Source organism: Triticum aestivum, chromosome 1B (genome assembly GCF_018294505.1).
Source record: "Triticum aestivum cultivar Chinese Spring chromosome 1B, IWGSC CS RefSeq v2.1, whole genome shotgun sequence".
NCBI lineage: Eukaryota > Viridiplantae > Streptophyta > Magnoliopsida > Poales > Poaceae > Triticum > Triticum aestivum.
In genome coordinates, this window is record NC_057795.1 from 443,987,156 (window position 1) to 444,013,702 (window position 26,547).

The window sequence follows — 26,547 nt, forward strand, 5'->3', positions numbered from 1 at the left end:
CATTATTAAGTACAAGATATTAGCAGTGAACTGGAGTAATGTAGAATGCATATAATACCTATAAATGGCCTACACCCATTCAAGAAACCTTCTTTTGAAGCATTCAGACAGTAGAACATGTAGTGGAACCTAGGATTTGGACTAGGATGCAGCTCAAGCTCTGTGGTAGTCACAATGCATCTGCTCCCAGGGTTGGTATCAAGCACAGCTTGAAGATAATCCCTAAACCTTGTATATTGTCCCTTCATGTCACCTTCCACCACTTCAATGGCCAATGACCTTGCCCTATAGGCCTTTGTCTTTGGCACTTCAAGCCCATACTTAGTCTTTGTCCTTTTTAAAATTGCATCAACACCAGCCCTTGGATTATCTCTCAGTTGCTGCTCACAGGTTCTGGCCATCCAGTCAACTGTCACTTTGGTTTTTTCTCCATGTGCACCACAAGTGTGTAACAACTTGATCTTCTTGATGCAGAATGTTTTCTCATGAGCAATTGTTGATGCAGTCATGAAAAAAGGACACCCATTGTCCCTTTCTGTGCAATGCACAATGATCCTATCCTTGCAGTTCCTATGGTACACAAAATTTCTAAGGATTCTAATATGAAAATTCCTAAGTGCTCTTCTAAACTGATACACATCAGTGAAGCACATACTCATGCAAAGTTGGTCATGAGCATCTGGCTTGCTCTCATCATACCAGATCCTAGTCCTGGCCCTCTTCGCTTGACTCTTCCTTCCACAAGGCAGTGGCAGACCTGACTCATCATCTGATTCACTAATGCCATAGTCCCCAGGGAAACAAGCTGAATCATCTGATGGAATGAAATCGGGAATTACCTCAATGTCAGCTTCATGGTGTGATCTTGTAGTGGGGCCTGCTTGGCCTACTTTCTTAAATGTTTGAGGAAGTGGTGTCTCAGGTTCTGTGTTTGAGTCCTCTGCCTCTGGACACATCTCTTCCACTTATGTGTCTCCTTCAAAGTGATGCATAGAATCCTCTCTCTGTTTCCTTTTCTGCTTCAACTTCTCAATGATTTCATCTTCCTCCTCATTACCTATGTCATGCTCTTCCTCTTTCTCCTCACACCAGTTCAAATCAACAAACACTTCATCATCAGAGAGGCTAACATCTTCATGTAATTTCTCTTTGCCCTTTGCTTTTCTCAATGTCATGCTCTGTTGTGTATTAATGTACTCAGCCTCTTCACCAGGCTCTACAACAGCAATAGGAACAGCATACAACTCCTCAACTGTGTCTTCAACAGAAATAGGGAACAATACTCCTGCCTCATCTATAGAAATAATGTTGGAATCCCCCACATTATTTATAGGTACTTGTTCCTCCACAATATTTGCCATGTTAAACTCTCCTGGATTAGGCTCATTAGCCTTAATTACAGTTATGTTGAGCACCTTCTGCTCAGCATAATGGTCTAGAATCTCCTCCACACTCTCTTCACTGTCAATAACCTGCATCCCTGCTGCCCCCTTTCCCTCTTCTTTCATATAGAACATGTAGTCAGCTTCAGTATATCCCTCTTCAGTCTCTAGCAGTGCTAACATGTTGATATAAGTGATTTCTGACAGAATAATGGTCCTTTCCAAGTTGTCTTTCCCTTGAAAATGGTACCTTATTTCCCATATCTCATCATCCAAACTACACAAAATGTAGGAGAATTAGTGCTTGATTGATTGATTCAGTTCCACATAATTTACAGGACAACAATTAAGTGTAATTAACAAGGAGTAAACAAAGCATTCATGCATAAATCCATAAACCCAGAGCTATAATTCCTACTGTAACATGTTATAGAGAGAATATATTAACTATATCAGCCCTAAAATGAAACGGCCCTAAAATAATCTTCAGTAATCCAGTAAACAAAGCCCTAAAATGAAACGGCCCTAAAATCTAACAGCCCATTAACAAACACAAACATGCACTATTTGTAGCCCTAAAATCTCAATCCAGTGAATGCAGTTACATGGAAGAGAGGGGTGGAGGGGGGTGGACGAGGAAGAAATCTTACCACACGCCGCCGAACCCTGAAGCCCACTGATGGCCTTCTCCAACGCCGGAAGCCCTGATCTTGCGTGCTAGGGCCGCCACCGCATGACGCTCAAGGTCCCACTCCGGCGGCAAAGGGGGCGAAGGGGATCGCTCCGGTGAAGGAGCTCGCTGCGTCGGCAAACTACTACTGCCGAGCCAGTTGTCTACCTCTGAGAACCCATCACCATCGCCTCCAGTCCCTCCGCCTCCTGCTGACTCGCCGCCGTCATCGCAGGACAGAGAGAAAGACGGGGGGAGAAAGAGGGGAGAATGGGCCAAGCAGACTGACAGGGCAACGTTTTGACCACGCGCCTGCCCTAACGGCCGTCAGCCCGTGCGTCGTCTGGTTTGTGCGACGTGGCACCTGACGGGTGGGCCAGCTCTGTCAGAAATCGGGTTAACTGCGGCAAAGTGGTCATTTGTTTTTATTGCGAAAATTTACAAGAAAAGTGGTGGATTTTTGGGACGCACAACAAATGTGGTGGCAATCTGATGCTTGAACTTGAAATGTGGTGGTTTTTTGCAATTCACTCAGCACCGTAAGATTGAACCCACTACAAAGCACCTCTTCCCATTGCAAGATAAATAGATCAAGTTGGCCAAACAAAACCCAAATATCGGAGAAGAAATACGAGGCTATAAGAAATCATGCATATAAGAGATCAAAGAAGACTCAAATAACTTCCATGGATAAAAACATAGATCTGATCATAAACTCAAAGTTCATCGGATCCCAATAAACACACCGCCAAAAGACTTACATCATATGGATCTCCAAGAGACCATTGTATTGATAATAAAGAGAGAGAGAAAGCCATCTAGCTACTAACTACGGACCCATAGGTCTACAAAGAACTACTCACGCATCATAGGAGAGGCACCAATGGAAGTGGTGAGCTCCTTCATGACGGCGTCTAGATTGGATCTAGTGGTTCTGGACTCTGCGGCGGCTGGATCAATATTTCGTTGACTCCCCTAGGGTTTCTGGAATATTGTGTTAGTTATAGAGCAAAGAGGGGGTTCGGGGGGCACCCGAGGTGGGCACAACCCACCAGGGCGCGCCTGGGCCTCCTGGCGCGTCCTGGTGGGTGCTGCTCCCCTCGAGCAGCCCATCAGGTACTTCCTTGGCCCATTGGCTTTCTTCTGGCCCAAAAAAAATTCCTCCAGGAGTTGCGTTGCGTTTGGACTCCGTTTGATATTGATTTCCCGCGATGTAAAAAGCAAGCAGAAAACAACAACTGGCACTGGGCACTATGTCAATATGTTAGTACTAAAAATTATATAAAATGACTATAAATAATTGTAAAGCATCCAAAAATAATAATATAACATCATGGAACAATAAAAAATTATAGATACGTTGGAGACGTATCAACTACCCCTTTTTCATAGAGGTACTTACGTCGCTAGTTCAGGATGTCCAAGGATTTGTTCGTCCACATTTGCAATTACATGAAGCGACATGGTTGATCCTTCCAACTGAGGAGGAATTGTGCCGGTTTGCTCGGACATAGCACCTTGCTACGTCTTGAGCTAGCGTTGGTTTTCCCCGAAGAGGAGAGGGTGATGCAGCAAGTGTAGCGTAAGTATTTCCCTCAATTTTGAGAACCAAGGTATCAATCTAGTAGGAGGCTCCTCAAAAGTCCCACGCACCTACACAAACAAACTGAGAACTCGCAACCAACGCAATAAAGGGGTTGTCAATCCCTTCACGGCCACTTGCGAAAGTGAGATCTGATAGAGATAGTGTGATAAGATAAATATATTTTTGGTATTTTATGATATAGATGCAAAAAGTAAAGATGCAAATAAAGTAGATTGAAAGCAAATATGATAAGAGATAGAGCCAGGGGCCATAGGTTTCACTAGAGGCTTCTCTCGAGATAGCATAAGTATTACGGTGGGTGAACAAATTACTGTCAAGCAATTGATAGAAAAGCGCATAGTTATGAGATTATCTAGGCATGATCATGTATATAGGCATCACGTCCATAACAAGTAGACCGACTCCTGCCTGCATCTACTACTATTACTCCACACATCGACTGACTCCTGCCTGCATTTAGAGTATTAAGTTCATAAGAACAGAGCAACGCATTAAGCAAGATGACATGATGTAGAGGGATAAACTCATGCAGTATGATATAAACCCCATCTTGTTATCCTCGATGGCAATAATACAATATGTGTCTTGCAACCCTTTCTGTCGCTAGGTAAGAACACCGTAAGATTGAACCCAAAGCTAAGCACTTCTCCCATGGCAAGAAAGATCAATCTAGTAGGCCAAATCAAACTGATAATTCGAAGAGACTTGCAAAGATAACTCAATCATACATAAAAGAATTCAGAGAAGATTCAAATATTATCCATAGATAAATCTGATCATAAACCCACAATTCATCGGATCTCGACAAACACACCGCAAAAAGAGATTACATCGAGTAGATCTCCACAAGAGAGGGGGAGAACATTGTATTGAGATCCAAAAAGAGAGAAGAAGCCATCTAGCTAATAACTATGGACCCGTAGGTCTGTGGTAAACTACCCACAACTCACCGGAGAGGCAAGGATGTCGATGTAGAAGCCCTCCGTGGTCGATTCCCCCTCCGGCAGAGTGCCGGCGGAGGCTCCAAGACGAGATCTCGCGGATACAGAAGGTTACGGTGGTGGAAATTATGTTTCGTGGTGCTCCTGATTGTTTTCGGGGTACGTAGGTATATATAGGAGGAAGAAGTACGTCGGTGGCCGCTCGAGGGGCCCACGAGACAGGGGGGCGCGCCCTACGGGGGGGGGCTATCTCGTGGGGTCCTCGACAGCTTCTTGGCTTGCACTCCAAGCTCTCCGGATCACGTTCGTTCCAAAAATCACGCTCCCGAAAGTTTCATTCCGTTTGGACTCCGTTTGATATTCCTTTTCTTCGAAATACTAAAATAGGCAAAAAAAACAATATGGGTTGGGCCTCCGGTTAGTAGGTTAGTCCCAAAAATGATATAAATGTGTAAAATAAAGCCCATAAACATCCAAAAGGGGTAATATAATAGCATGGAACAATAAAAAATTATAGATACGTTGGAGACGTATCACACCTCTTGCGTATCACTTATATCTTTTGAGTTAAAGCAGTTTGCTCATGTGCTTCACTTATATCTTTAGAGCACGACGGTACTTATATTTTATACAAAATCATTTGCACTCGCATGCCTCACTTATATTTTCTAAGAGTTTAAATAAGAAGTGGTAATTTGCACGAGCTAAATGTTTTGTCTAAAAATGTAGGCATATAAGAGTGATATAATAAAAACTTTCATATAGATCACCGAATGCGAAGCGTAAGATCAACGAAATTGAAGTTATAATATGGAATCTTAATAGTTACTAAACATTAGTTACAAAGAACACTACAAGAAACCTGCTAATCTATGACAGATTTTGTCCGTCATCGATCAGGGAAAAACCATCATGGATGTACTTCCATGACGGATTTGGAATCTGTCATGTATCACGCATCATAATTTGACACCGCACCTTCCATGACGGATTTGACCGTCACGGGTCTGCCCCCAGGCCCGCCCAGCCCAAACTAGGCCCAAGCCTCTGTGATAGAAAAAGCCGTCATAGACATATGCCACGTAGGATTTTGAATTGATTTATTGGAATGACGTGGCTGCCTACATGTACATTATTTTTCGTCACAAGAACCGTCATGGATTTAGAAGCTATTTAAATGGTGTCCATCCAATTATCCCATTTAAATTCAGTTCAATTTTGAGACAACACTTTTTTTAGCATACACTGATCATAATGTCAACTTCGACCCAAGACAATATTTCCAAAATGACATATAATACACAGATCATGTAGCATTTATACAAGCATCCACCCGTATATACAATACTTCAATTTACAAAATCCTCAGTGAAATGATAATTTACAACATCAATTGAGAAAATACAAAACAGATCAAAGTTAGGAACTACCACACTCCACTTTACATCAACAACACATAAAAGTTTCTTAAAGCCCCTTAGCTCCACCTCACAGCTCATTCTTTCAGTTCTCTCGGAGAAGTTGCTCTCCATCAAATTCAATGTAATGCAATTCCTACAGACAAGATTAAGCACATCAGAAGCATCAAGGGAAATGGATTAGAAGGAAATCATCAGGGAGGAACAAAAATCTTATAGATCAGGGGAAACTATCACAACAAATAGCATGGTTCTGGGCTTGGTAGGTACTGTCCTAGAAAAACATTTACTAAGAAGCCCTTACAAAACTATCTTCAATGATTCAAATCAAGTTATCTTAGTTAGATGATCAGATGCGAGCTTCACATCATGTCCTAAACATGCATATTGTCTACTCTCACAGAAACAACCAGTACAGATAAATGTCCTGAAAATTTCTTAGCAAAAGTACATTATAAGATGATAGTAATATAATAGCCTTGCATAAGAAAGTTCCAAGGTCCACAAAATATTATACACATATTACTAACCATGGTTCATAAGTTCTAATTTTCACAAATATCAGACAACCAATTTCACAAACTGAAGATTGGAACGACAACTTGGTGAAATAAATTTATCACAACTCAATGGAGTGACCATGTTAGAGGCCTGAATGTAACATCACTTTCTAGCTGCCAGAGCATTCAAAAAATCTATTGAGGTATGTCATTATGTGGGAAAGGACAGCCCCTCTACTAAGAAAAATGAGAACCATAAAATTTATTTAGTTTCCATGACTAGAAGCAAACAGTTGAGATGGTTGTCCAACATCGTTTGAGATATACGAGATAAAGTTGGGGTAGCACCAATTGAGGAGAAGCTTGTCCAACATCGTTTAAAATGGTTTGGGCATATTCAGCGCAGGCCTCCAGAAGCTCCAGTGCATAGCGGACGGCTAAAGCGTGCGGAGAATGTCAAGAGAGGGCGGGGTCGACCGATTTTGACATGGGAGGAGTCCGTTAAGAGAGACCTGAAGGATTGGAGTATCGACAAAGAGCTAGCTATGGACAGGGGTGCGTGGAAGCTTGCTATCCATGTGCCAGAGCCATGAGTTGGTTGCGAGATCTTATGGGTTTCACCTCTAGCCTACCCCAACTTGTTTGGGACTAAAGGCTTTGTTGTTGTTGTTGTTGTTGACTAGAAGCAAACAGTCTAGTTAATTTGGCACCAAGATTTTGCTTCGAGAAGGTAAAAAAAATGGCACTAATGATTATTATTTTAATATCTTGTTTTCTGCTACAATAACGCAGCCGAGTCTCTCTACCAGATAAGGGAACGATCTTTGGTTAGCTCACTTTATATGGTATAAACACATTTAACTCACATATGTGCAAAGCAAATGAAATGAGCTTGTTTGCCAACAAGCTGGGATAGTATCCTGTGGAAAGCAAGCAAAATGAACACATGACCAGAGCAAAGGGAAGAAGGGATGGGGATACCTTCAACATTTGTGGCTGAGGCCGACAACACCATCATCGGAGCTAGCCCAAACCAACCCAAACAGCATGATGAACCCCTTCTCTGTTCTACAATGAACCCCTTCTCTGTTTTACAGTCCTTCTTGCACATTCATAAATGGATGAAGCAAGTATTAACCTTTAAATAAGTGACCTGAATAGCAGTTATGAACCAACTGTATAATTTGTGGATTTTCAAAGATTATAACCTATAAAGAAGTGACCTAAACAGCAGCGATGCAACATCTTTTTTATATGTTTCTTCAACATTTTGCTTTCTAAAGTACACACAATTCTTTCTCTTGCATAAAGCAATATATGTTCGCATGATATTTAGAACTGTAAGGGGGAAATGATCATAGAACTGTAAACTGTTGTTTGTAGGTTGCTATTATACTGAACATTATTTGGCATCACAAGTTGACCACGGACAAAGTATATATATTTGATGAGTCTATATTAATTTGTGTTAAGAATCTGTTTTTGTATGTTTATTTGAGATCTTTATGATTCCAAGCAATCATCTACAACACTTGTAGTAAGCAAGTTTGCATGTACAACTCTGTTTGCAGACATGCTACTTTTACTTCTATCTGAGGACTGCATTTACTATTATTTTGGAAGATAACATCAACAAAATAACTGGATACTGCACTAGTACGTATATGGTAATCAAAATGTAAATATTCAGACCAAAGTATCAGAAAAAGGAGATTATATTTCACATAAACTTGACTGAAACTAAATCAGAAAAAGCCATGTAAACAGGACCACGACTAGAAATATGATGTGCCTCTTTCAGGTATTGGAATTTTGAAACAAGAAAGGCATCGAGTACATGACAGCAACCACAGACATGGACTACAGGAAGATTAGGGAGGGGTTTTGTTCAAAATAAAAGCCAAGTAGCTACCGTGTGCAGACTCATGGACGCATACAGATGGGGAGCGACCGTTTACTACAGGTACCATCCCGATCTAGACGCATACCAAACCGTGGTGCTTACTCATATTTATATATGTAACAGATGCAAGTGCCATTCAGATTTGGGGTAGAGGGGGGAGAGAGAGGAAGCCCACCACGTACACGCGCATGACGACAAGCTGTACATCGCCGGATGGGTGGACGGGTTCAGGGACGAGGAGCACTGGCGTTCGCCGCTGCCATCGTCGAGCGGGACAAGGCCGTCGGGCCCGCGCTCATCCCGAACATGCCGCTGCAGGGTGCGCCCATCAGGACATACTGTGGGAGGTCGGCCACGCATGGCCCTATTCGACGAGCACCGTCCAGCAGGTGGCAGGCGACGAAGAGGATCGGCTGGAGCCGCGCTGGCGCCGAAACCCTTGCCACGGGGATGGGTTGCTGGAGAGCGCTAGTGGTGAATCTAGCCGGAGGGGAGGAAGGAGCGGAGAGAGGGGAAGCTGGAGGTAGGATGCGCGCCGGCCATAGCCGCCGAAAGTCATCGGAATCATGGGGGCGGCGGCAAGGAGTCGCGTGGGAGGAGAGATGGGGGCTGCGGAGGGAGAGAGGAGCGGCGGAGGAGGGATTAGGGTTAGCATTTTATACCAGGAACGGTTAGCCGGGCTCGAGCGGGCTTGAGCGGGCCTGCCAGGCTGTACTAGTCCGTCTATGACAATATTCGAAAACGTCATCAGAAATCCATCATAGATTAACAGGTTTCTTGTAGTGGAATATGAGTGTTAAGGTTTGTGATTTACTATTTCATTAAAGTGCCAGTCGTGGCATGACCAGGACGTTGGAGTGTTCGGTATCCCTGATTGATATCCGTCGTGTTGTCCAGGCCAGTTCGCGTGGTGGTTGAACTCCTCCCAACCTCCTCCCTAGGGGCGAGATATAGTCGTTGCGCGTCCTTTTTTTCCTTCTCTATTTCTCTTTTTAAGTGCACACTAACAGGTGGGCCCGTTATTGTAGACGCTTAAGCGAGAGATCCTACCGTTTCGCTTGAGCGAGATATAGTCGTTGTGCTCCCCACCACCTTGTATCGGTTGGGCCGTTTATTCTGTGTATATATAGTGGTAAAGCAGTATAAAAAATTAACTATCTATCATTCAAACGCCTTTAACCGAACGGAATTGTGACAAAAGGGTACAAGCATAAAGGGGTCCAACGCGCTTGGACAAGACCTAGTTTTTTTAAAAAATAGAGGCAAATCAAACGGATATGCCCTAAGTAGGGGCTCAAATGTAATTGTTTTAATTTAATAATGATTTAGCATTCAAAATGTAAGGACCGATCTAGCGAGCGGTCGACTGCTCGCTAGTCGTCCCGAGCGGCCGTCTAAAACAGACAATTTTGATCCCTAATCCATAAAAGGTAATTTGGCCCTTCCAATTGATAAAACAATTCTAATTAGAAAAAGTATCACGTACTAAAAAAGTACTACAAAGAACAGATATGGACCCGTTTATTTTGGGTTTTCAATTTTTTAAAAAGTCACAACTTTTTAGATCGCGCTTCGGAATTAAGATCCGTTTTCACCGTTGGAACCCTCGCGACGTGCTCTTCAAAAGTAGATCCCATATGAGATGTTTCGACGAACTAGTCTTCCTGCCAACTAAATACCAATATGCGTGCAACTAGACTACATGTCGCGCCAACTAAGCATATGCGTGTGCCAATAGTCATTCTGCCAACTAAACATCAATGTGTGTGCAACTAGACTATATTATCGCGCCAACTGAGTATATGTGTGGTGTCAATAGTCCTGCCAACTAAACATCAATGCGTGCGCAACTAGACTACATTGCCACGCCAACTGGGCATATGTATGTGCAACTAGTGTCCTGCCAACTAAACATCAATATGTATGCAACTAGACTACATTACAAGCCAACTGGGCATATGTGTGTGCCAATAGTCCTGCCAACTAAACATTAATGTGTGTGCAACTAGACTAAATTACAAGCCAACTGAGCATATGTGTGTGCAACTAGTCTTCTCTGCCAACTAAACATCAATGTGTGTGTAACTAGATTACATTACAAGCCAACTAAACATCAATGTGTGTTCAACTAGACTACATTACAAGCCAGCTGAGCATATGTGTGTGCAACTAGTCTTCACTGTCAACTAAACATCAATGTGTGTGCAAGTAGACTACATTACAAGCCAACTGAGGATGTGTGTACAACTAATATTCTCTGCCAACTAAACATCAATATGTGTGCAACTACACTATATTATAAGCCAATTAAATATTAATGTGTGTGCAACTAGAGTAAGTTACAAGCCAACTGAGCATATATGTGTGCAACTAGTCTTCTCTGCCAACTAAACATCAACGTATGTGCAACTAGTCTACATTACAAGCCAACTAAGCATCATTGCGTTGATTCGGTTAGCTGCACTGTCGTCTTCAGATCACTAGCACGTCCCCAAAAATTGATGTTGAGACCTGCTAGCTTGTTTTCCTCGTGGCACAACTCCAGCTCCAAAATGTTTGAATCTAGGCAAGCATGTATCAAAGAAACTGAATAAGGCGAGGCCAAATCGGTGTAGCTAACAACAACGAGCAGGATCCAAAGAGAAGTACAACTAGGAGCGGGATCCAAAGAGTAGTACAGTGTTGACGCTCGATCCCCACTGACGCTCGATCGCCATGGCAGTTGCCGTCGCTGCTGCTTACAGGCGACCCCCAACATGAGGTAGCAGGTACCTTGACAACCACCACGAAACCGCCATCCACAACGACGACGCTGACAACATCTCTCCCTGGCTCTGAGAAAAAGGGGAGAGGGCGGCGGCGCTGCTGCTGCTTCGGCCCTACGGCCGACCTGCTCGCCGCACTCCGTCGCTCCGCCGAACAGAGCGTCGGCGAGGATCTCCGTGCCCTCAGGATTCGATGCCAGCGTGGACCTCCGTGCCCGACACGGAACAGAGACGAGGAAAGGGGATCGAGAAGAGGAACGAGAGAGATGGCAGAGTGGATAAGGCGAGGAGAGAGAGAGATATGGAGTGGTCGTTTCAAACAGCGACCTGTCGTCTAGCGCGGCCGCTCGGTTCGACTAAATCGTGCACGGCCACTTTTTAGATTTTGGGAAAATGTAATTGTCCCAACACGGGCGAAACATGACCTAGGAACCCGGTTTGACGAGACGTGTGGCATTGGTGACGTGTCGCTTTGAGAAAAGAGAAACCCGCGTATCAAAAGTAAACGCTGGTTCGCGATGGTTTTCGGTGTGCGATGGGCCATTTGTACGATGGTAATAATGCACGATGGACCATTATTGACTAATACCTCTGTAAGTTTTTGATGGTCAAGAAATTCCTGATTATTACATTTTGTGCGGGGGAATTAGCGAGAATGTGCACGGCTATACGGCATTGGTTAAAAAAACGACATCGGTAATGCGGGATGATGCCCCCGTGTGCTCAGGTCGTTTCATCTGGTCAATCAATCAGCTCTCTCGTTATTCGGAACCGCGTAGTATAAGGTCCCGTTTGCTCCACGAAATATCGCGGCGATCTCAGATTTGGTTCCCGGTCCTTTCCCCCTGTCCCGCGCTGCCGCGTGAATAATAATGGCCGAAGAAATATATAGGACCTTTTTTCCTTTCGGAAATCATCAGGCAACTCACGGCAGCTCTTGGTTTCCAAAAATGGAACAGGCGCGTGGGCCACTTCGACCAGCGTCGTGCCCTCCGTGCCCCTCTCGACTCCTGTGCGTGCGTGCGCGTTGAGCGAAAACGCCTACAAATATCCATCCCTCCGCCGAGAGCCCGGAGCACGGGATTTGCGAACGAACGCGCTCTGTCTCTCCGCCTCTCAGCTCTCAAACACGTCCACTCGTTTCAAAAAAAAGTCCACCCGTTTCAAACTTCTCCGGCGGCTCCAGGGCCGAGATCAGGGATGGGAGGGTGCTTCTCCGGCGACGTCCGCGGCGGCATGGAGGCCGTCGGCGGGGGCGCGAGGGGGGCGGCGGCGGCGGTGCAGGGCCAGGGCCAGGGCGGGCCTAACGAGGCGGTCGACCACTTCTTCCAGGGCCAGGCGCTGCGCCTCTACACCCCTCTCGAGGTACGCTCGCTCGTTCCCCTCCACGGGAAACCCTAGTAGCTAGTGTCCAGTCCAGCGCTGCTCGCTAGTCGCGGAGACTTTCCCAGAATGGTATGGTTCGCGGATTCGTGGTCACCATTGGAGCAGGGTTTTTGGGGGTGGGAAGGAATTTGGGGGCCCTCGCGGATCGCGATCGGCTCTGGCGACCGGAATTTGGTGGGCTTTCGCTGTCAAGTGAGGTGGATTTCGGGTGCCATTGTTTGTTTATTTTGGTAAATGCGCTTCGCTGTCACAGCGTACAGATGTTTCGATTATTGCCACCAAAGACCAAACCTCTCGGCATTGCAATTGTCGCTTTGATTTTGGTTTGGATGATTGGATCCCAGTATCCCACATTTTTATCTGCAAGTGTGCCTCGCTTTGCGCCAATTTTTTAATGCGGGCAATTTAGGGGGCTTTTACTCAAGAGTTTGGGTTTGAGGCGGGTTTTGTGAAATTCCGTCGCTCGGCTCTGAATTGGGGTTTTTAGGTTGTTTTGGGGATAATGTGTAGTATTGCATATTTAGGTTTTGGTGCCATTTTGTCCGCTGGTCTGCGTCCACGAAGATTGTTCGGTACTATCATGTGACGTGTCCTTTGTACTCTTATAAGTTCACATCGAAGTACTTGGGAAATTCGTCTCTGTCAGAGTCAAGTCGGATGTGCGGCGCTAGCGCACCTCAAGCACTGCGTTCCCTACGTTTTGGAATTTATTTATTTATTTGCATCAACTGCATGCGTGCAATTATATTCGTTACAGTTTTTATTTACAAAATGGCATACGAGTTCTTGGTGACCTGCTTGTGCACAAATAAGATCCTGACGGAAGTGACGAAGTAATGTTTTTCAGTTTCCGCATGTGGTTTCTCAATTGGTGATCGCATATAATTTGATGGACTGGTCTCTGGAAAACATATTTTTAATATTGATTAATATTTTGGCGCTGGAGTATTTTCTGGAAGTGGATCAGGAATGATCAAAGATATTTTAGGTCGGAGTGGGTGGTGGACATCAATCGTTTGCTTTAAAAATGGAACCATGTTGTGCAGAGAGTCGCACTAACGTTCACACACTGGACGATGAACTTTATGTCCTACATACAACCAAACAATTTATTTTATTTTATTATAAGATTTACTCAATCTATTTCAATTAGGAGTTGTTCAGACAATATAATACCATGTCTTCGAATTCTCAAGGATCCAAGAATGTGCTTGCAGTGGGTTGTGCGCCACCTATGTATCATGATTTGTGATGATGGGTACAGGAAATGTGCGCCACCTATAGAGTTCATCTGTTAGAACGTTTATAATGTTTCCAATGCATGTTCAAGGATACCATATACTTGGATATGTTCCAGCCAGCAATAATGTAGAACCAGTTCGGTGTATGTTGGTGCTGCATGCTAATATGTTCTCAACTAGCTGATAGTAAAAAAAATTAAAAAAAAACTAGCCGATAGTGGATGTCAATATAATCTGCCTTGATTGACATGTCGCCATCTTCCTGCATTGCAGCTATCCTTTTCAGCTTCCAAGTTGAGAAATATGGATGCTCTTTCTAAGGTAAAAACTACCATCCAGTTCTTCCATGCATTTCGATCTGTACGTATATTTATATTCCCTTTCCTGTAGTGCATCTTACTGTACCCTAACTTAAAAAGTGAAGTTAAACTCTGTTGGAACTGAAGTAGATGCTGCTCAATGTTGGATATCCTTTGGCTTTTTGCTAAAAAATGTCAAGTTTAAAACAAAGAAAACTATATGTTATTATGTATGAACAGGTGCAAATTTGTGATTCTGTATCCACATGTCATTTGTTTACCCTCTTATTGTACCGTTTTCACCTTTTCTAGAGCCAAAAAAAGTGTGCATGAACAATCTTTGAAGTTTCAAATTGGCATTGATTCTCCTTGTAGTTTTATGATCAAAGTTGTGATACGTAAGGCAAACAGAAATGAATTTCTATTTTGGCCCTATAAGTTATATGTAAAGAACAACAATTCAAGCTAATATTCAGTTTTAGCTAACAACAAGATGGTTACATTTTGAATAGCTGAAACATGAAACCACCATCCCGGAAAGCGGCATGCTCATTTTCAAGATATGTTGCTCTCTTTTTCAGTTTATTTTGATATCTGTTTGTACATCCAAGATCATTGCATTGCCAATCTATGCATATTCAATCATTGTGCTTAAGTATGTTTCGTTTGCATCAGCTACACTAGAAAACATGCATCCTACTGTCAAAGTTTTCATTGTGGTGTACAAAATCTTTTACAGCAAAGTGTGTAACCGAAAATTATGGTGCTTAATTCTGCTTGGTTGTTTTTCTCGTGTATGTGTATTTATCCTCCTCAGCTATAACTCTGCTTGGTGCAGAGTGATCCTATGTTGGTGGTTTACACAAAAATGGATGGAAGGCTAGAAGAGATCGGCCGCACTGAAGTGATATTGAATTCACTGGAACCATTGTGGATCACAAAAGCTATGATAAATTACCAATTTGAGATTGTTCAACCGCTCGTGTAAGTTTATAAAACTATATACATACTGATTACTTGTAGAAAGCTCATACTTACTGCTACCTCCTTTTGGGCTCATGATAGGTTCAGGATATATGACGTTGACACAAAGTACCATAACACACCACTGAAGGTATATTCTGTGCCCTTAATTCATGTTTTTGCTTCACCCAAATTCAGTTTGAGTGCTTAATATCTGTGTAGCCATGCTTCAAATCAAGACATGCTTTCTTGTTTTATTTCACTGTTCTTTGTTATTTTCTTATGGCTACATTTAGTGTGTCAATTTTCTATAACATTTCCTGCTAATATAAAATAATAATTTTTAAAAAGAGCTTTGTGGTCAGTACAAGACAAGGCAGTCATGCAGGAGAAAAGGGCCAATATGTAAAACGAAGTGAAGGTGCCAAGTAAAGTGGTGAACTTCAGTACAATGTTTTGTACCGAAAAATACTACAGAGTGATGCATATTTGCTCATCAAAGAGTTAACCCTCCTAAACTAATGGACTGAGTAACCATGTTAGACATATAGTAGCCAGATTACACGTTTGGGGACTCATTCTTTTTTCCACACACATGTAGCATGCTAGCTGTTGTTCGTTTGCTCATTTTTTCGCTCCTGCATAATGTAACATCGGGTCAAAAGATGGAAGGTATGAAAATTTACATAAATATTGTGCTCAAAACAAGTGGTAGAATTTTCACAGTTGCCAATATTTAGTCAAAATAATTTGGGTGATGAGGTGATGGTAGAGTTGTCTTAACAGTTTCATTGCGCAGAAAAACAATTGTAAGTTGGCTGTGGGCTATCTTTTACCTTCAGTGACTCACACAAGACAGCAACATTATAGCCTGCTTAGAATTTATAGTCTATTACTTTATATGCAACTATAGAAGCCTGAATCATTTGTATTATGCAGATGTTGAACTTGGCTCAGCAAGATTTTCTAGGGGAAGCATTCTGCAATTTATCCGAGGTTGTGCAACATCAGTTATATGATACAGTACAATGCATAATCCAGCTGCAGTATATAATTTCTCTGAATAAATGCAAATGAAGAAGAGAGACACACAAATGCACTCTCCTGATATTTATTTTGCACCCCTTTGCTCTTTTCACAGATAGTCACAAAGTTCAACCATAGCCTGACTTTGAACCTCCGAAATGGCTCTGGACATGCCCTTCAGGGCACAGTGACAGTACATGCGGAAGAAACTGCTTCATCAAGGATGGCAGTTGATATGCAATTCCACTGCCTGAACCTGGATAACAAAGACACGTTCTCCAAAAGTGTATGGTTAACTTCCTTGGTAGTTATAAGGTGGCAAATTAATTGCAGTTCTAAATAAATGGTTTTTATTGTGCAGGATCCCTTCTTGAGAGTATCAAGACTCTCAGAAAGTGCTGTTGCCATTCCTATATGTAAAACAGAAGTGATCAAGAACAATTTAAATCCTATTTGGAGGCCTATAACACTGACATCACAGCAGTACAGTAGCAAGGCAAGTAACATTTTTCTAGTATATGAATTTTTGTGTCGGACTTGTTTAACACATGTGTAATTCAAGGTTAATCTAATTTTCTTCTTCTAATATGTGACTTTATTTCAGGATGACCCACTGCTAGTTGAGTGTTTTGATTTTGATGCCAGTGGCAACCACGAACTTATTGGGTAGGTTGGGTGAGGAAGTGTTCTGGCATCTTTTGTCATTGATCCCGAGTTTAATTATTTTTGTTATTTTTCTGACAAATAGGTCTCTCCAGACAACTATCGCTCAGCTTGAAAATCTATATAACTCAAAGGCTGGAGCAAATTTTTACAGCCATAAGGGACAAAAGAAGGTTAGATTTCAACTATATGACACAATAATTAACAAAAAATTACTCCATCTAACCTCTCGACGTAACCAATCTGTGCTCAGTTGAAAGGACAGTTGTTCTTGGATAAGTTCCAGGAAAAAGTTCAACATACTTTCTTGGACTATATTTCCAGTGGGTTTGAGCTCAATTTTATGGTGGCTGTAGATTTTACTGGTTAGTTCTAATTGTGAGCTTCAATGGTTTATCTGTAGCTCTGTCAGTCATTTGTGGCTTATGTGTGGTTATTATTCCATGTGTTTCCAGCATCAAATGGTGACCCTCGCGTACCACAATCTTTGCACTACATTGACCCCTCTGGCAGACCAAACTCATACCAGCAGGTTTGGAATTTTCTGACGTTGCTAGGATATTCTTTAAACTGAAAGCCTTCTCATTGAACCATTTGATGTATACCAGGCAATTCTAGGGGTAAGCGAAGTTCTACAGTTTTATGACAATGATAGACGATTCCCTGCATGGGGTTTTGGTGCAAAGATACCACGAGGATCTGTATCCCACTGTTTCAACTTGAATGCAAGCACCAATGACTGTGAGGTGAGATTAATGCCTGATGAGCTACTGCCAATTTTATTTTATTAGTTTTTGACAATGGATGATATCAAAAAGAAACATTCCCCTATAAACCATTTGTGTATTTTGAGCTATGAGCTTTGTTTGTTTCCTTGTTTTGCTTTTGCAGTAGTATTAACTGAACAACTAATTCTTCACACATGAGAATGTAGTGCTACAAAGCCAAATTGTGTTCAGCTGCATCTCCTGCTTTTGGCTTCCTTACAAATGTTAGTGTGCAGATATTGGTGACTAAGAAATTAGATTCCTGTTGGACTCATGAATCTCAGTAGTTACAAAATAGTGATATGGCTTTATCATATTTGCGCTGTCTCATCCTCTTTAACTACTTATATTTTCTCTTAACATCTCTTTTAGTAGTCATAAGTGTCACCTATTGGCACGGCAAATATAGTGCTACAAATGATGTGTGGTATTGTTCCTGAAATGTTGCCAAAAAATAAAAGCAACCTATAGAATAACTGATGGTATTTATATTGCTTAGATCAGTTTTTCGGATCTTTTATATTTACCCGCTGATGGCACCTAGATTTCTTACACCGCAGTTGATGTTTAGAGATTTTTCTGTTCCTATCACAGGTAGTTGGAGTTGAAGGCATCATGTCAGCGTACTCTTCTACTCTTTACAGTGTTTCTCTTGCGGGACCAACCTTGTTTGGGCCAGTGATCAGCAAAGCTGCAGAAATTGCCAGCCATTCTGTGCAATATGCAAACAACAAATATTTTGTCCTGCTCATTATCACGGTATGTAACCATATATATCCTCATGTGACCTCTGTTCAAAAAATTTAACCGAGCATTGTATGCAGGATGGAGTTATCACCGACCAGCAAGAAACAAAAGATTCTATTGTAAGGGCATCAGATTTGCCGTTGTCGATTCTCATCGTGGGAGTCGGGAATGCTGATTTCACTCAAATGAGGGTAAATCATTTACTGAATACGTGATAAATATTTCATCCCCTGAACATTTTTCTTGTCATCTCGGTCTTGAATGGGCTGCATGCTGTGCTTTGGCATCTGGCTATTTCTTAGTAGCTTTAGTTTCGGTCCGGCAGTTTGTCGCTGCCCTTGTTAATTGCATCTGTGGGTCCAACGAAGCCGCAGGCATGCACTTGCACCTACCAGAAAGTTTGCTCTAGTTATCACATGCAGTTTGCCTGATAAACAAAGGCTGCCGGGACCGGAACATGCTGCTCTGTGTGATCTTTATTTTTGTCACCGCAACACGAAGTAGCAGTAACATCTTATCTGGCAATTCTCTTTGGCTTTGTGAGATCCTGGATGCGGACTTCGGTAAGCGGCTTGAAAGCTCAACAGGCAGGGTCGCGACGCGCGACATCGTCCAGTTCGTCCCCATGAGGGAAGTCCAAGGTCAGTATCAGTTTTGCATTCTGTCATCATCAACTTACACCAACTCTTTGCTCATAGTACCACCGCTGAAAACAAGCGTGACGATTTTATCAGCAGGTGGGCAGGTCACCGTTGTCCAGAGCCTGCTGGAGGAGCTGCCTGGGCAGTTCCTGGAGTACATGCGCACTCGGGACATCAAGCCGCGACCGCCCCAGCACGCCTCAGCGCCGCCAGCTTACCACCCTCCTCCTCCCCAGCTGTGAAGGAACCCCGCCGGGTCCGCCACCCCACACAAGCTGGTCTGCGCGTACGTACCAGCTGGCAATTGTAGATTCCACCGTCTATCTGTCTGACTAACTCCCGTCGCCGTTGTCTCCACATCACGTTAGGTACTGAACCCCGTCGATAACTTCTCCACCCAGGTTTAGGACGTGGCTGCAAACACTACGTATGAAAAATGAGACGCCTCCTTGTATTTTTCTCGCTGAACTGCTGCTATGTTGGTCACTTTGTCGCCGACAAGGAATTATCTCCAGGCCACCCATCCTGTCACTCTGTGCGTTTACTTGAGGTTTTGTTTATCGTTCATCCCAATTCATGGGTCGGCTATCCGCGGTCGCCTGTTGCTGGAGAAGGTGAAGGAGAAAAATTGCGGGAGGCTTGGTATCACATTTGTTAAGCAGAGGCATAATGTACTCTTTTCAACCTTTGGACTAAATAGGCGGGACTGAAATTATTCAATTTAGTTAAGTGTCGCTAACTTATCCAGGACTCCTCTTTTTCCTCGGTGAAACAAGAAATCATTTTATTAAAATGAAATTCCTGAGCGTTTGATGAAAAACTACCACTTTAGGGTTCCTGTCCCACGGAACTACTACTTTAAAAAAAAAACTGACCAATGACCAAAGTCTACCGATTTTTTTTTAATTTTGTGTATAAAAACTACCAAGTCCGGTTGATGACCGTTTCAAGCGATTTAAAGACTGGAGTGGCCCACCTCTATGCCTAACGGCTAACGGCGCCATCAGCTGCCCGTGAGTGCTGCTGCTTGGTTGGGTCGTGCCAGACCAGGTCAAACCATCTCGACCGGCTCCCCCGTTCCCCATCTCACTCTCCCTTGAGCTCCTCCCTAGCCCTAGGCGGCGGCTCTAGTGGCAGCCATGGATGCAAACTCCAGCGGCACAAATCATTTGGCGGCATACCTACAGACGTCGGCGGCTGGGGGGGGGGGGGTTGGTGACTTCTCGCAGGTGGATAACTAGCTAGGCAGCATGAGCTTCACGGCGCAGCAGCTTTCCCATCCAGAATCACAACATTCGCACAAGTTGGCTTGGTCAGTGCCGGCTCAACCACTGTCGACTACAAGGAGTACATCGTGAGGCCGGTGCAAGCTTCCTCGTCCTGGGGGCAGCGACAGGTACGACAACTCATCTATCTGGAAGTTTATCTGAGATTGCCATTATTTTCAAATTAGGAGAAAATTTAGGGTAGTTCTTGCATAGTTAGATTCAGTTATCCATCATTTATGATAACATTGGTGCTCTTGCAAATTGCAAAAAACTTCAACTTTGTGGTGTAAGACATGGGAAAACGTAATCAGTCAGTTATCCAGAATCTGAAAATTATGCACACCTAGATTCATTTTTCCAGTTATGTGATAATATTTGTAATTCATTCAATATGTGCGGTATCGATGACCCAAAGTGGGCAATTTGGTTCCATTTCCAAGCCAGATAATCCGTGGTTAGAAATCTGTAGCAATTAGACATATCGTATTTGACTATGGTTTCTCTTATTGGGAGTGAGGGTCGTGAGTCTGATGATTATATGTACTATGCAGTTGATGAGGAGAAAGGAATAGAAGGTCTAAAGGAAATATGTTGTGAAGATGATGTGCAATAGATGTTGATCCACTCTTATAATGAAAATATTTTGAACATGAGAGTTGTTAGAGGATATGAGCCATGTAATGCAGATGAAAACAGAGATAGTTATTTTGCTGAACACTGCATTAACACACAACAAAGTTGCACTAGGTGTGGAATACAAACATAGGCAGAAAGGAGGAGCTTAAGAAAAACATTATGTAGAGAGAAGCTGACCTTAACCATTTTGAAGGTGACACTGATGTGTCTGAATTTCTTTTGGATGATGTGCAATCAGATTCAGATGGCAACAATGTGGAACATCAGGCGATGACTCCTTTGAAGATGAATCTACAAAACAAGATACAACGGTGCTACTGAAACTCAGCGAGTGAGAAATCCTGGTCCAACCAGTAGATCCCACCATGAGGTTAAGAAAAAAGGAAAAACCAGATTGGTTTTCTAAAGCAGATGAAATATGTTTCCCTAGTGATTTTGGCATTAGTGATGAAGATGAGCCTGAAGGATCCTATAAAGTACCAGGTGGTAGGAAGAGAAGGAATAAAAATTTGAAGGACATGATATGGTTTAATGGCATACTTCCAGGACCAGTAGGACAATTTTGTAAGGGATTGTGCTTCACTAGTGTCTATGAGTTCAGAAATGCACTTAGGGATTTCCACATTAGGACTTTGAGGATTTTTCAATATCATAGAAATGCCCCTAATAGGATTATTGTTTGCTCTCGGAGAGAGCCCAGGGATGTGACTTTTATATCGATGCCTCTAAGTTAGCTCATGAAAAAACTTTCTGCATCAAGAAGTATGATATGCTGCATACTTGTAGAGCATGTGCAGAGACCACAAAGGTTACTACAAAGTGATTGTCCAGGTCAGTACAGGCATCACTGAGAGACATTAGATCTCCTGTGGATGCATTAATTAAAAATACCAAGACTAAGTTTTCAATGGATGTGTCAAGAAGTGTGTCATATAGGGTAAGGAGGAAGGATGTTGATGTGGTGCAAGGTGACCACAAGCAATAGTACTTGAGGCTTAGGGATTATCTTCAAGCAGTTCTTGATACAAACCCTGGTAGCAAGTGTATAGTAACAACATTTGAAGATCCAGATAACCCAACACCTCCTAGATTCAAGTATATGTTCATCTGTTTAGTAGCTTCAAAGGAAGGTTTCCTTAATGGTTGCAGGCCATTTATATGTAAATTTTGTTGATTTTCTTGTTTCTAAATTATTTGCAATGTTATGGTTTGGAGCTAATTTGTGACTGAATCCATGTCGTGATGGATGCTTCATCAAGTTAACCACTGAACAGCAAATTCTTGCAACCACATGAAGGGATGGCAACAACAACATATATCTTATAGCATTTGGTGTGGTTGGCAAGGAAGATAGTGACAGTTGTAATTGGTTTTTAACTCAGTTGAGATGTTGCATTGGTAGTGGCAACAAATTTGGAACATACACCATCATATCTGATAGACAAAAGGTTACTATTAATTTTATTGATCACTTTTGTTTTAGTACTTTTAGGAATTATTTGTGTGTGATCATGTGTACTAATAAGTTGTGAATGCACAGGGCTTGCTTAAGGCAATAAATGACGTATTCCCTAATTCACCTCAAAGATATCGTCTTAGGCACATATATGCAAATTTTCAATCAGCTGGGTTTAGAGGCCTGGAACTAAAGAAGTGTGTTAACAAGGCTAGCTACTCCTGCACCAAAAATGGGCATGAATTAAGGATGCCAGAGCTGAAAGTACAATCTAAGAAAGCTTGGAAATGGATCAAAAAAAGTCTCTACTTGGGCTTGGTTTGCTATGGATCATACTTGCAAAACAGATCTAGTTGTCAATAACCTTAGTGAAGTTTTCAACAAGATGATACTGGATATTAGGGCCAAGCCAATAGGACAATATTTGAAGGGATTAGGACCAAGCAGATGATCAAGAGGCAACAGACTAGGGAAAACTTACAGATTAGCGGGTGGACAATCGCACCTAACTATTCAGAGATTCTAGAAGAGAACAAGAAGTGTGCGAAGTATTGTCAAGCTGACAGAGTTGGTCCAACAATTTGAAAAGTTAGTAGCAAAAAAACAGTATTGTGTGGACATGGAAAATTATACATGTGACTGCAAGAGATGGAACATGATAGGTGTACCTTGCGGTCATGCCATATCTGCATTGACAAAGCAAAAGCTGCATCCTGAGGACTATGTCTTCAAGAAGCCACTATACTTGGAGGCATACAAAGATATTATATATGATGGAAATATGCCCTTGAGGCAATAATAAAATGGTTATTATTATATTTCCATAATCATGATAAAGGTTTATTATTCATGCTAGAATTGTATTGACCGAAAACTTAAATACATGTGTGGATACATAAACAAATACCATGTCCCTAGTGAGCCTCTACTAGACTAGCTCGTTGATCAAAAGATGGTTAAGGTTTCCTAACCATAGACATGAGTTGTCATCTGATAACGGGATCACATCATTAGGAGAATACATGTTCATTCAGTTTATTGCTACTGCTTTCTTAATGTCAAATACATGTTCCTACGACCATGAGATCATCCATCTGCCGGATACCGGAGGAATGCCTTGTGTGCTATCAAACATCACAACGTAACTGGGTGATCGTAAAGATGCTCTAGAGGTATCTCCGAAGGTGCATGTTGAGTTGGCGTGAATCGAGAATGGGATTTGTCACTCCGTGTATCAGAGAGGTATCTCTGGGCCCTCTCGATAATACACATCACAAGAAGCTTGCCAGCAAAGTGACTAAGGAGTTAGTTACGAAATGATGTTTTACAGAACGAGTAAAGAGACTTGCCGGTAACGAGATCGAACTAGGTATGGAGATACCGACGATCGAATTTCGGGCAAGTAACATACCGACAAACAAAGGGAACTATGTATGTTGTCGTAAAGGTTCGACCGATAAAGACCTTCATAGAATATGTAGGAACCAATATGGGCATCCAGGTCCTGCTATTGGTTATTGACCGGAGAAGCGTCTCGGTCATGTCTACATGATTCTCGAACCCGTAGGGTCCGCATGCTTAACGTTCGTTGACGATATAGTATTATATGAGTTATGTGAGTTGGTGACCGAATGTTGTTCGGAGTCCCGGATGAGTCCACGGACATGACGAGGATCTCTGGAATGGTCCGGAGGTAAAGATCGATATATAAGACGATAGTATTTGGTCATCGGAAAGCTTTTGGAATGTACCGGGTATTTATCGGAGTGCCGGAAGGGGTTCTGGGAGGCCATCGGTAAGCGGTGGGCCTTATGGGCCAGGGGGACATACCAGCCCACAAGGGGCTGGCGCGCCCCTCCACCCCTACTCACGCACCAAGGGAGGGAGGGAAGGAAAGGGAAGGCGCCCTAAGGCAGCCATCCCCCTCCCCCCCATGTCCATATACGGAAGGGGGCGGCTAGGCAGGCCTCTAGGGCAGCCGCCGGCCGCTTGGGGCGCCCTATGGCTGTCTCCTCTCCCTCCTCCACCTATATATATGTGAGGAGGGAAAGGGGCATCACACGCCACGATCCCCAAGCCGTGTGCGGCGCCCCTCTCCCTCTAGTTCATCCTCGGTCATATTTTCATAGTGCTCGGCGAAGCCCTGCAGAGATAGTTGCATCACCACCGTTACCACGCCGTCATCCTGCCAGAACTCATCTACTACTTCGCCCGTCTTGCCGTATCAAGAAGGCGAGGACGTCATCGAGCTGAACGTGTGCTGAACGCGGAGGTGCCGTAAGTTTTGTACTTGATCGGGCAGATCATGAAGGTGTATGAGTACATCAACCGCGTTGATAAATGCTTCCACTCTACAGTCTACGAGGGTACGTAGACACACTCTCCCCTCTCGTAGCTATGCATCTCCATGGATAGATCTTGCATGTGCATAGAATTTTTTTTGTTTTCCATGCAACGTTCCCCAACAGTGGTATCAGTATGAACATCACCGCCCATAAATCCTTTGTGTTCTACTCGTGCATATCCTTTTTTCATGCTAGAATTGTATTAGCCGGAAACTTAGTACATGTGTGAATACATAGACAAAACAAAGTGTCCCTAGTATGCCTCTACTTGACTAGCTCGTTAATCAAAGATGGTTATGTTTCCTGACCATAGACATGTGTTGTCATTTGATGAACGAGATCACGTCATTAGAGCATGATGTGATGGACAAGACCCATCTGTTAGCTTAACATAATGATCATTAAGTTTTATTGCTATTTATTTCTTCATGACTTATACATGTTCCTCTGACTATGAGATTATGCAACTCCTGAATACCGGAGGAACACCTTGTGTGCTATCAAACGACACAACATAACTGGGTGATTATAAAGATGCTCTATAGGTGTCTCCAGTGTTTGTTGGGTTGGCATAGATCGAGATTAGGATTTTTCACTCCGTGTATCAGAGAGGTATCTCTAGGCCCTCTCGGTAATGCTCATCACTATAAGCCTTGCAATCAATGTGACTAATGAGTTAGTTGCGGGATGAAGCATTACGGAACGACTAAAGAGACTTGCCATTAACGAGATTGAACTAGGTATGATGATACCGATGATCGAATCTTGGGCAAGTAACATACCGATGACAAAGGGAACAACGTATGTTGTTGTGCAGTTTGACCGAAAAGATCTTCGTAGCATATGTAGGAACCAATATGAGCATCCAGGTTCCGCTATTGGTTATTGATCGTAGATGTGTCTCAATCATGTCTACATAGTTCTTGAACCAGTAGGGTCCACACGCTTAACGTTCGATGACAATTTGTATTATGAGTTATGTGTTTTTGATGACCGAAGTTTGTTCGCAGTCCCGGATGAGATCATGGACATGACGACACTACAAAAAATACACTTTCGTGATGATACATGTTTGTCATAGTAGGTCATGTTTTCTGTCATGCATGTACATCCATGACGATTGTATGACAGAATCAAGATAGTCATACATGTGCTGCCGTAGAAGTGTTCCATGACATTACCAAAATTATCATCACGGAAGTGTCCACTTCCATGACGATAAATCGCGCGTCATAGAAGTGCTTTCGTCAAGGGTGACGGACACGTGGCATCCACCGTAACGGCTCGCCGTTAAGCTATCGAGTCCGGTTTTGGATCCGATAACCCGTTAACAGCCTCGACCAATGGGGATTTCCACATGTAAAATCATCATTGGCTGGAGGAAACACGTGTCGGCTCACTGTTGGGACAGATGTCATCCACTCATTTGACCGAAGGAGCCTATGATACGTCGACACATGGCACGACCCAACAGAGGCCCATTCCTGTGAAAAGGCTGGCCCGTTTGACTTGGTCAAAAGGTGGCGGGCCGGCCCACGGAAATCCTATTAACGGCCTATTCGCATATAGCCCATTTACAGCCCGCTAACCTAGGGCCCGTTACCACCTATCCGAATTAGGCCCAGTAGCGTCATCTGGGCCGTCCAATATAATTCCAGCCCATTTTAACTTCCGGCCCATGTATGGCCCATGACGTCTTTCAGCCCATATGAGGCCCTTTGTAACTCTTGGCCCATTAATGACCCGTGGTGAAACTGGCCCATAATGAACAGTGTATCACTTTATACCCATTAACGACCCATTATTCCGTTGGGCCGTTTCCAGTCCATGTTATCTTTCGGCCTTCTCAGGGCCCATTTATTCATGGGCTCATTTCCAGCATTCGGTTACTTACGTCCCGTTACTGTAATTTTCTACTTGTGGG

The 26,547-nt window shown here is 43.1% G+C and overlaps 1 protein-coding gene and 1 long non-coding RNA gene across 5 annotated transcripts; one reads left to right on the plus strand and one right to left on the minus strand.

Moving 5' to 3' along the window:
• Positions 1 to 5,856: 5,856 nt before the first annotated feature.
• On the minus strand, positions 5,857 to 9,050 carry LOC123130150 (uncharacterized). The gene is made up of 2 exons (XR_006463745.1): positions 7,499 to 9,050; positions 5,857 to 6,153 (listed from the first exon to the last, which is right to left on the minus strand). It is a non-coding gene; the product is annotated as an uncharacterized lncRNA (long non-coding RNA).
• A 3,205-nt stretch (positions 9,051 to 12,255) lies between these two features.
• On the plus strand, positions 12,256 to 19,642 carry LOC123130159 (protein BONZAI 3). 4 transcript variants are annotated; one of them, XM_044550132.1, is made up of 17 exons: positions 12,256 to 12,550; positions 14,086 to 14,133; positions 14,950 to 15,095; positions 15,177 to 15,225; positions 16,014 to 16,070; positions 16,216 to 16,386; positions 16,462 to 16,596; positions 16,705 to 16,766; positions 16,849 to 16,936; positions 17,017 to 17,128; positions 17,219 to 17,295; positions 17,372 to 17,509; positions 18,125 to 18,289; positions 18,355 to 18,468; positions 18,822 to 18,918; positions 19,015 to 19,204; positions 19,287 to 19,642. In XM_044550132.1, the coding sequence occupies exons 1-16, from the start codon at positions 12,386 to 12,388 to the stop codon at positions 19,158 to 19,160; spliced, it is 1,770 nt and encodes a 589-aa protein (XP_044406067.1). In that variant the 5' UTR covers positions 12,256 to 12,385; the 3' UTR covers positions 19,161 to 19,204; positions 19,287 to 19,642. The 4 variants fall into 4 exon arrangements, with proteins under 4 accessions (XP_044406067.1, XP_044406061.1, XP_044406052.1 ...); XM_044550117.1 differs by having other exon boundaries at positions 12,257 to 12,550; positions 19,012 to 19,204; XM_044550126.1 differs by having other exon boundaries at positions 19,015 to 19,642.
• Positions 19,643 to 26,547: the final 6,905 nt, after the last annotated feature.